Source organism: Bactrocera tryoni, chromosome 2 (assembly GCF_016617805.1).
Source record: "Bactrocera tryoni isolate S06 chromosome 2, CSIRO_BtryS06_freeze2, whole genome shotgun sequence".
NCBI classification, from domain to species: Eukaryota; Metazoa; Arthropoda; class Insecta; order Diptera; family Tephritidae; genus Bactrocera; species Bactrocera tryoni.
The window spans coordinates 38,285,021-38,296,142 of record NC_052500.1 but is presented as its reverse complement, the minus strand read 5'-3'; the positions used below and the strand labels follow the sequence as shown (position 1 = coordinate 38,296,142).

Sequence of the window (11,122 nt, the reverse complement as noted above, 5' to 3'; positions counted from 1 at the left end):
AAATGGTGGACGTAGAACCATATTATTGTTGTGAAAATTGTAATTCCGACGTGATAAAATGTTTATTCATACGAATTAGAACATCTTTCTTAGTAGCTTTTAATAAAAAAGTGAAACAAAATTATTTCAAAAACATAAAGTTTTTGTGTGTTACTCAAAAATAGTAATCAATTAATATAATAATTGTTCAAAAGTTTGTCTGTCTCAGGCCGCAATTTCCACAGGTACCCTGATTTGATATTTTGAAATGAAAATTTTTGTGATTAGGTTTGCACGCTTATTATTAATATTGTTTTTTTAAGTGTTTTCGTGTACTATGCTTAGGACCCTTTTCTCCACCACTATTTTTTTGATAGGGTTTTTGAATTAGCATTTCGCTGTGGGTGATTAAGAATGTTTTGTAAATATTATTTATTACTTATATTATTTTATTATTATTGTACCTGAATTGTACCTGATTTTTATACTATACATTTGTTTTTGTTACAACAAGACTTTTACACGTAAATTGTTTTGAATATTATTATTAACACGCATTGTACTTGATATTTATATATCTATTTTTGTTTAAATTATTACAAGTAGTTTTGTTTAGTATTGTATATATTATAAGGGTGAAAATAGGCCTCCTGGGGAACCGAACACCCAAAAAATATCGGTTACGCGCCTATATTGCAACCTCAGAGGTGGCGAGTAAAAGCAATAAATATATATTTAAATTTTATTATTATTAAAATTATTAATTTTAGTATTATTAAATTTTTATACTCTCGCAACAATGTTGCTAACGAGAGTATTATAGTTTTGTTCACATAACGGTTGTTTGTAAGTCCTAAAACTAAAAGAGTCAGATATAGGGTTATATATACCAAAGTGATCAGGGCGACGAGTAGAGTCGAAATCCGGATGTCTGTCTGTCCGTCCGTCTGTCCGTCTGTCCGTCCGTCCGTGCAAGCTGTAACTTTGGTAAAAATTGAGATATCATGATGAAACTTGGTACACGTATTCTTGGCTCCATAAGAAGGTTAAGTTCGAAGATGGGCCAAATCGACCCACTGCCACGCCCACAAAATGGCGGAAACCGAAAACCTATAAAGTGTCATAACTAAGCCATAAATAAAGATATTAAAGTGAAATTTGGCACAAAGGATCGCATTAGGGAGGGGCATATTTGGACCCAATTGTTTTGGAAAAGTGGGCGTGGTCCCGCCCCTACTAAGTTTTTTGTACATATCTCGGAAACTACTATAGCTATGTCAACCAAACTCTACAGAGCCGTTTTTTTAAGGCATTTCCATATACAGTTTAAAAATGGAAGAAATCGGATAATAACCACGCCCACCTCCCATACAAAGGTTATGTTGAAAATCACTAAAAGTGCGTTAACCGACTCATAAAAAACGTCAGAAACACTAAATTTTACGGAAGAAGTGGCAGAAGGAAGCTGCATCCAGGCTTTTTTTAAAAATTGAAAATGGGCGTGGCGCCGCCCACTTATGAACCAAGAACCATATCTCAGGAACTACTAGACCGATTTCAATGAAATTCGGTATATAATGTTTTCTTAACACCCTGATGACATGTACGAAATATGGGTGAAATCGGTTCACAACCACGCCTTCTTCTAATATAAAGCTATTTTGAATTCCATCTGATGCCTTCTCTGTATAATACGAGTATAAACATTAGGAACCAATGATGATAGCGGAATAAAACTTTACAAAAATACGGTATTTGAAAAATATTTAAATGACGAATAATGAAATCTCGATTATCACTTTACCATGCGAGAGTATAAAATGTTCGGTGACACCCGAACTTAGCCCTTCCTCACTTGTTAAATTTTATTAAATTTAACGTTTTCCATTAATATTACATTTAAATTACTTTAACTACTTTTATTTAAATCTCTGTGCCGAAAAATCAATTCTTTCGATCAGGTGATCTCAGCTGTTGACGACCATATGATTCTTTTGTTACTTGTATATTTCTACAAAGATTCAATGTGCTCAATGCAGCTACTGGCATCACGCTCGGTGTACCGGGCTCAGCAGCGAAGAATTTAGGGCTGCAGCTAATAAAGTCTTAAAAAATAAAACAGTTTGGATATGTGACAAGTGTTTTTGCGAGGTTAGTGTAAGGCAGTGGTCGGCATTTCATAGCAAAATTTTGCAAACTAACTTCACACGTACGCTTACGCTCTATCGTTCAGTCGTTGTCGAGCCAGCAACGAATTAACATCACGCAAGACTATAGCGCAAAACCAAATATGCCCTGCGAGAAATATTTTATGATTCTAAATGGCTTTGGTGCCATGAAATGCCTTTTATGTTCCAAGTCTTTTAAAGATAATAGGGAATATATCCTTAAAAGACGTTTTGTTAATTTTCATTATACTCTTAATTAATTATAAAATTTGCTTAATTTTAATTCCAATTTCTCACTGGGCCACTTTTTTTTCGTGCTCACCAACACAGTGACAGATCCTCTCATGCCGACCACTGGTGTAAGGATATCAGATGCCCAGCGAGATTCTGAGTTAGATGAGGATGACAGTGACGTCACAGACAACGAGTCTCTCGATAAGTATGAAAATTTACTCGTCAAACTGTCAAGCAAAATTGAGTCGAAGTTCGATAAATTTAAGCAGTCTATTGAGGGTAGGTAGGAGTGCCGCCCTATCGGGCTCAATTAACACTTGATGTGCCATTTTGAGGGTAACCTCTCAGATATAAGAAGTGAGATAAAAAACTGAACGAGGCTATGTCGAAAAAGTGCTGACATTTAGATAAAAGAGTTGCGGAGATATATGACAAACTAAGTTAATTCTCTCCACTTCCTCCAGAGGAGGTTATAACGGAGATCAATGAGCGTAAGAAGCGGGAAACCAATGTGATCGCATTAAATATTACTGAGTCCAAAGCGATAGACGGTAAAGAACGTCTAAAAGAAGATAGAGCACGGTTATCATAAGTTATTCCCGAATAGCTCCATGACGATGTGAAGATAGAGCACGGTTATCATCAGTTATTCCCGAAGAGTTCCATGACAATGTGAAATCGTTCAAGCTACGCAGGCTAGGGCGTCCAACACCCGATCGGTCTAGGCCTTTGCTGATTGAGACACAGTCTGTCACTCATGCCAGAAATATACTAAAATCCAAACCTGATCCTGACACACGAGTCTCCTTGAAGTCAGATCTCACTCCGGCTCAGCAGTCACAATTGCAATCACTGAGGGAAAAACTTAGCTTGCTCATTGACAGTGGCGTAAAAAACAAAACCATTAAATACGTGAATGGCACGCCTGGAATTGTTGATACAAACTTTCGCCAAGTCGTCTAAGAAAGGAAATCTAAAGCAGCTACACGTATTCTACCAGAACACGCGCGGTCTAAGGACAAAATTGAGCGAGTTCCTAACCTCATCGGCAAGTAATATGTATCACAGAGTCCTGGCTTTACTCATCTATTCAAAATAATGAATTCATCGATAGCTCCTATATCACACTTAGGAAGGACAGGGATACTTCGACAGGATTCGAGAGAGAAGGTGGTGTCCTGATTGCGTTTAAACGAACAATTAAAGCTGAGCTTATATCCATTGAAAACAATAACCTAGAGCAGATCTTCATTAGGATCAAAGGATAATGCTTGTATCATCATTGGGTGCGTATATATAGCACACCACCACAATCTAATTATGAAATACGAGTATACTATGCCCATACTGAAACATTAATACATTTGAGAGAAAAATTTCCGGATTCAAGGATCATGATAGTACACCGCGCTTTGATTGCGAGAAGCTGCTGTACGATACCACTGCTCTGATTGACCCGCCTATGGAGATCTCCTTGGATTTTCAGCCTAGTCTAATACCAAATTCTCCTCCTTCTTATTCGTTTAAGAAAGCCGACTATGTGAGTCTTAACGCTTTCTTTTTAAGATCTAACTGGATTGAGCTATACAAAATAGAGGAAGTGGATGATAAGGTTAGTTGGCTTTATAATAAAGTACAAGAAGGTATTTCTCAGTTTGTCCCTGTATACTTGAGGAGACCAAGTAAATTTCCCTGCTGGTTCTCTAAGGAACTTATATAACTTATAAATAAACTAGAAGAAATCTGCGCATACCTGATATAAGAGAAATAAAACTAAGTCAAATTATAGATGTTTTAGCCAACTGAGACTCGAATGCAAGAAATTAAGTGCAATATGCTACAAGTCATACATTAATAAAGTAGAAAATCTAGTCTCTTCGGACAAAAATGAGTTCTGGAAGTTTGTCAAGAACAAAAGGGGTACCGACATGGGAATCCCAGCTACCATGACATGGCATGATCTAACCGCTCATTCGGGTGCGGAGATTAGTAATATCTTCGCATCTTACTTCAAAGACATCTACATATACAACGAGTCCCAGCGGAGTTGGTCATCATCAATCTGCTGATATTGAAGAAAATGTGGAGCTAAATGAATTCAATGCTAACTTCAATGAAGGTTTTGAGCAGCTGATGGCCCTGGATCCAAAAAAAGCTGCAGGACCTGATGGTCTGCCTAATATATTTCTTCGTAACTGTGCTGCCGGGCTCTGTGAACCTATCACACATATATTCAGCAAGTCTTTTCATCACGGTACCTTTCCATTCGCGCGGAAATCGTCGTTCATCAGTCCCATCCACAAAAACGGCCCAAGATCTGACGTCACCAATTATAGACCTGTATGTATCCAATCTGCATTAGCAAAACTGTTTGAGAAAATTATCATGCCTCAGTTGATATCATCATTCAGAAATATCATTTCTCCTAAACAGCTCCGATTTGTTGGTGGCAGATCCACTACAACAAACTTATATACCTATGTCAACTACATCTTCAAGGTCATGGACAGTGGTATTCCAGTTCATTCAATATATACGGACTTTAGAAAGGCACTCGACAAAGTGGACCATGAGACTCTTATGGAGAAGCTAAAAAATTATGGAGTGAATGGCAATGCGCTACGCTGGATCAGATCGTACCTAACAGGAAGAAGATTGCAAGTAAGGTTCGACGGACACATTTCAGATGAGTATGCTGTCACATCTGGTGTTCCCCAGGGATCCCACCTTGGACCCATACTATTCAACATATTTGTGAATGACATTGGGAAGAAACTTCATTCTGAGTACTTATTATACGCTGACGATTTAAAAATTTTTCGTAGAATTTTCAACGTTCTTGATATTCACATCTTACAAAACGATATAGATAAGCTGTATAACTGGTGTAAGATAAATAAACTTGTTTTTAATGTGAAAAAATGTGCAGTGATGTCCTTCACCCGTGCGCAAACGCAGGTACCTTTATCCTACACTTTGAATGACGGAAGTTGAACACATCAGAGACCTGGGTATCACTACTGACAGAAGACTAAATTTCAAGAAATATATCGCAACAATTACTTCGCAGGCATACAAAATACTAGGGTTGATTAATCGTTTGTGTAGAGAATTTGAGAACAATTGCTCATTAACCTGTTTGTTTTCAGCATTAGTGCTACCCATTCTAGGCTATGGAACAGTGACTGAATGGTCAACAGAGCAGAGAGAATCCAGCACAAGTTCTGCAAAGCGCTGCAATTTCATAACAGACACAGAAACGATATCAATTCAACAGGCAGGTAGCAGACCTCTCCTTCTTCTTCAAAATCTTCAATGGATTAATTGATGCCCCAGAAATCTTTGCAGACTTTGAAATCATGCCAAACGAGCTTAACCTTAGACAGATGAAGATCCTGAAAACTTGCAGATCGAACAAAAATTATGTAATCAATGGACTGTAGATTGGTAAACTTTCTGCACGATGACGTCAACTTCTTCAGCGGATCACTACAGAACCTCAGAAAGATCGTTACAAAAGTTTTATTAAAATACTAGCATACGAACTAGGTACTTGTTTAATTCCTAATTTTATATGTTTAAGCCTGATGTCTTATTTAGAATTATAATTGTTATTTAATGTATAGTGCCGATTGGCGTTAAATAAATGAAATAAATATTGATGTTAACTTTTGATGATATTCGTGTTTTTGTATGCCTGCAATACAAAATTGATTCATATTGCAAAGAAAAACAAGCAAATGAAAATCAGCTGATTGTACGTTGGTCAACCGTGACGTAGATACGCAGAACGAACAAAATTTGAACTCGTCATTGCGCAATCTTGTTTCTATCATTCTTGATAAAACACGGGATATTGGCATTTCTTCTTTGCTAACATGACATCATGTATATGTTGCCTCTTCAAAATTTGTGTAGAACTGAAATAAATTGACAGTTCATTGCTAGCAATGGTTGACATGATATATATTTGGCATCACGCTCTGAACACATAGGACGCGACATCTGCAAAATCTTAAATACACACGTTCTTTTCAATTCTATGAAAATTTCGAAGAGGCAACATATCCCATTTACACATACGCCGACGGCATTTTCATTTCGGTAATATTCATTTTAGTAGAGCGAGTATTAAGACGGTTGTGTTATATTATAAAAATACAGAACATTTTCAAAATAACATTTTTCCAAGAAATTAATATTTAGTTTAATATTGTTAATTTACAGAAAAATTATGCAAAATGGGTTGGGAATGAGCGAAGTCGTAAATTTAATAAACTTATACAAGCATAAATCAAAATATCGTTGCTCATTTAAAATTTTTTATTTTAATTGGTATATAAAATTTATGCCACAATTATTATAAAGTAGTCCAAAAATATGAATTCTTATTTTTCCCAGAAATACATTTGTAAAAAAAAGTATCTTTCTCCTTTTTTTTTTATTTTCCACATATAAGATTTAAACAGTTCAAGAGCTCAAAACATGCTCTACATCAGCTCGAACCCACCTACTCGATGGCATTTCGCAAATGATAAAATAAATTTTTCATGAGCGCAAAACATGCGCTACATCAGCTCGAACCTACCTACCCGACGCGTTTTCGCAAATGATTGTGTTATGATAACAAATGCCCACATATACAGCCCTATTCTCATGCCCTCACAAAAGTCACCAACCTCACTACAGTGATGTTTCTCACTATAGTGAGGGTTATTCTGGCGAAAATTCAAAAGCTCAAATGCTCACTATTCTCACAAATATCTGTGACGTGTGAAAGCAGCCATCATAATAGAAAACATCTGTGTTTGTTTTGTTTTAAATCAATATTTTACAATATTTTACCGTTTTATGGCCAATATCAAGGATCAAGCAGATGGTGTAACAGAATGAGTGCGGTTTAAATGCGTATTTTGAAAATACACGAATACCGATTGTCGAAACGGTAGGACAAAGCAAACGTGAAATCTTTGGACGAACTGCTTGCATCCACCATTTATGTGATATTATGAAAAATGTATAAAAAATACATAAAAATAACTTAAGTAAAATAAAATACGAACTGTAACTTTGTTTGATTTATCTTTTAATTCAATGTTTAACTAAAAAACATTGTTTTAAATTATATTTTTTCACAAATAACTTGTTAAAAATGCTTTTCCACAGAGTATTCCATATCCAAGTTTTATATTGGTAAAAAACAGCGAAACGCGAAACAAAAAAGGAGATGGTGACTTGGAATAGGGGGCGAGTTATTTAGAACTGAATCATCTGTCCCTTCCTCTTTTTGTCACCTCACAACTCGAAATGTTTGCAACGCTTCAGTGGTGTCTGCTTGCGGTACTTGCATTCGGTGCACTCCATACGCAACACAATCTTTTTGGTGGTCTTAGCCTGAAATTCGAAAATAAATAATTATTAGTAAAAGGTATAAATACCCTAAAAAATATATATACAATTGTACAAATGTATAATTTTGTATGAATGTTCCAACTGAGCAACTGACAGTAGCGTACAATTGCTGTTTGTAAAGTTTTCAGTTTTTCAATAATATTGCATAGATCTATCCCACCAAAGAGCCTTATAGTATCTTTTTTCGATTCAACGGCAATTTAGTTCTACAAATATGCAAATAAATAGCAGCATATCGCTTGCAAATTCGTACCTTCTTTCTGAAGATAGGCTTGGTTTGACCACCGAAACCTTGTTGTTTTCTGTCGTAACGACGTCTGCCCTGAGCACCTTTACGCTCCTTCGACTTCTTGTATTGTGTCACCTTGTGTAGCTTGTGGCACTTGCACTTTAAGCAAAAGGTGCGTCGCTGTTTCGGCACATTCACCTAAAATTCAAGTAAAATTTTATTATTAACACACTTCAACACAATTCCAATAAGCATCATTTCAATGCGAAATTCCAAACTAACGTAGCATTTAATGTTGCAGCTGCTCCTGAGTTGTCCTTTCCGTTTTTGTTTTGCCTAGGAATATATGAAATTATTGTATATATATATATATTTAAAATTTGCAAAATTACTTACATATGCTGATTATCCATTGTTGTGTACTTTTTTGTTTGCTTATTTTTCTTAAAACAGCTGTTTGACAGCTAAAAGGTTTTTACCTCACGTGGTGACTTTTTTAAGCTTTTTTCTTATGAGGTTTGAGCAAGAATAGCCTCACAAAATATGCCTCACAAGAAATCTCTCAAATTTTTCCTCTCAACTCAGTTATGAGGTTTTTTCAGAATAGGGCTGATAGATTTTGCAATGGCAATATCAATAGATTTGACAGTTAGTATTCTATAAATTTTTGCTTGTCGAGATGCCCCGTAACATTGACTAAAGTGATGCCAAGTAATCGATTAGTTCTATTGACAATTGTAACAAAAGATAACCTCACGTAAACAAATATGATGTGTTCCTCGCTGTTAAGTGGTGTAAGTACACATTGATTCAATATCCTAATAAAATGGCAGAAAAGCCAAAGGTGCGTAAATTGGATTTTAAAATAAAAAATTTGCAAATTTAATAAATATATTTAATAAGTAGACAAGCGGCAGCAACGATGGTAAGGAAAAGCGGCGCAAAGAATCCATCTTGGATCTTTCCAAATATTTGGAAAAACAAATCCGAGTTAAATTTGCTGGTGGACGCGAAGCAGCAGGCATATTAAAAGGATATGATGCGTTACTTAATTTAGTCCTAGATAATACCGTTGAGTATCTAAGGGACGTAGACGAACCATTTAAGTTAGCTGAAGAAACACGTAGTTTAGGTTTAGTTGTATGCCGAGGGACTGCATTAGTGCTCATTTGTCCTCAAGATGGTATGGAATCCATACCAAATCCATTTATTACACAAGATTCATAATTATTAAAATTTATTAACAGTTACATATAAAAACTAAGTTTAATATGTTTCAACGTATATATATATTTTTTAAATAATTTAAATAAAAAAGTATGAATAATGGTAAAAAATTTAAGGAATGTTAGAAATGATTTCATATTTAATTTAATATTTATATGGTATAAAAATACGGTAAATAATATAACAATAAGATATACTAATCTAAACCAAATTCATTGCGTATCCAAGGATATTGTATTGGGCATTCGTTACAAGTATATAAATATCTATCTTGCTGCAAGACGCGACTTCGTAGTTTACAAGTATTTGGGATACTGCAAACTACTTCCTTAGATTCCCACTGACGTGGTTTACAACCCCATGGCTCAAATGTATTTAAGTTTGAAGTAATTGTTGGTCGTCGCATCCATTGGATAACTTGCTGTTGTGTGACAAAATATACGTCCGTTAGCTGTTGCATGTCATCCATAAAACGCTAACAAAGATATTTTTATTATTATGTTTTACTTTTAATTATTTTTTTTTTACCAAAAATGCCTCCAAGTAATTATTATTATTAAACCATGTTGCGTGGAAATATATTCCGAGTGGAGCACGGTTCGACAAATAATGTCGTTTAAAATTATGGCTTAGCATGCGATACACATCGTCGCCATTCAATTGAGATGGGCAACTATCTATCATACCACATGTGAAGTCGCCTACTTCTAACTGATTTATCACAATCTCCCAAATGCCTGGATAACTTCTAGACGGGCAATTCTGATTGATGCCTGTACACCTATGAGGCATTTTAAAGTCCAGGGTATAAGGCCAAAGTGGGGGATTACTAAAAGGGGCCACCATCGAAGCATCGTAAACAAAACCAAACTCTTTCATCATTAAAAATTGTCTATTCCAGCCAATACGAAGAAATGGTACACGCATGCCTCTAATATCTTCCATTCGTATATTCGCAAAACGATTTAGAATGTTTGCTTGACCAACCATTTCATCAAACCAGTCCTCAATAGTAGCATTTTTTGTCCACCACATCTCCGGTCCGCGGTGTCTGTTAAATTTACATTGTTTAAAAATAATAGCTTTTAAGAACTTACTTATAAACATACGTTACAGAGTGTACAGAAATTTCGTGACCGTCGTTCCATAGTTTCTGCACAAATTGGTAATTTGTATACTGATGTGAGACAAAAAATGTGCCTTTAATTGAGCAGCCATTTGGATTACGGTTATTTGGATTAAACACAAGTTTTGTATATAAATCGAAGTTTTCAAAATTCACTGCATCGTCTGAAAAATAGAAATTTGGACTACAAACCAACATGCGATGCCGAAGTTAATTGACTAATAAATTGAAATTCGTTTTATAACTTTTAACATTCAATTTGGTAATATGTCCCTTAGGCGTCTGTTAAATACCCAATACTACAATATGTGCGATGTGTTTTTTTATGTTATATCTCAACACTGGTTTTATACTCTCGTAACAAAGTTGCTAAGGAGAGTATTATAGTTTTGTTCACATAACGGTTGTTTGTAAGTCCTAAAACTAAAAGAGTTAGATATAGGATTATATATACCAAAGTGATCAGGGTGACGAGTAGAGTTTAAACCCGGATGTCTGTCTGTCCGTCCGTCCGTCTGTCCGTCCGTCCGTGCAAGCTGTAACTTGAGTAAAAATTGAGATATGATGAAACTTGGTGCACGTATTTCTTGGCTCCGTAAGAAGGTTAGGTTCGAAGATGGGGAAAATCGGCCCACTGCCACGCCCACAAAATGGCGAAAACCGAAAACCTATAAAGTGTCAACTAAGCCATAAATAAAGATAATAAAATGAAAATTGGCACAAAGGATCGCTTTAGGGAGCATATTT

At 35.6% G+C, this 11,122-nt stretch overlaps 3 protein-coding genes across 3 annotated transcripts in view; 1 reads left to right on the top strand and 2 right to left on the bottom strand.

The window, feature by feature from the left end:
* Positions 1-7,444: 7,444 nt before the first annotated feature.
* LOC120767832 (60S ribosomal protein L44-like) lies at positions 7,445-8,828 on the bottom strand. Its single transcript, XM_040094119.1, has 5 exons — positions 8,825-8,828; positions 8,419-8,423; positions 8,305-8,358; positions 8,047-8,220; positions 7,445-7,775 (listed from the first exon to the last, which is right to left on the bottom strand). Exons 1-5 carry the CDS (start codon positions 8,826-8,828, stop codon positions 7,677-7,679), a joined length of 336 nt encoding a protein of 111 aa, XP_039950053.1. The 3' UTR covers positions 7,445-7,676.
* On the top strand, positions 8,744-9,305 carry LOC120768477 (U6 snRNA-associated Sm-like protein LSm7). The gene is made up of 2 exons (XM_040095191.1): positions 8,744-8,866; positions 8,929-9,305. Exons 1-2 carry the CDS (start codon positions 8,849-8,851, stop codon positions 9,247-9,249), a joined length of 339 nt encoding a protein of 112 aa, XP_039951125.1. The 5' UTR covers positions 8,744-8,848; the 3' UTR covers positions 9,250-9,305.
* Positions 9,306-9,381: 76 nt separating this feature from the next.
* Positions 9,382-11,122, bottom strand: part of LOC120767618 (chitin deacetylase 1) — a 40,146-nt gene continuing 38,405 nt past the window's right edge. Inside the window, exons 5-7 of the mRNA XM_040093775.1 lie at positions 10,359-10,539; positions 9,778-10,300; positions 9,382-9,724 (exon numbers count right to left, since the gene is read on the bottom strand). Of these exons, the coding sequence (XP_039949709.1) occupies positions 9,446-9,724; positions 9,778-10,300; positions 10,359-10,539 (983 nt within the window). The 3' untranslated portion in view covers positions 9,382-9,445. The remainder of the gene's footprint in view (positions 9,725-9,777; positions 10,301-10,358; positions 10,540-11,122) is intronic.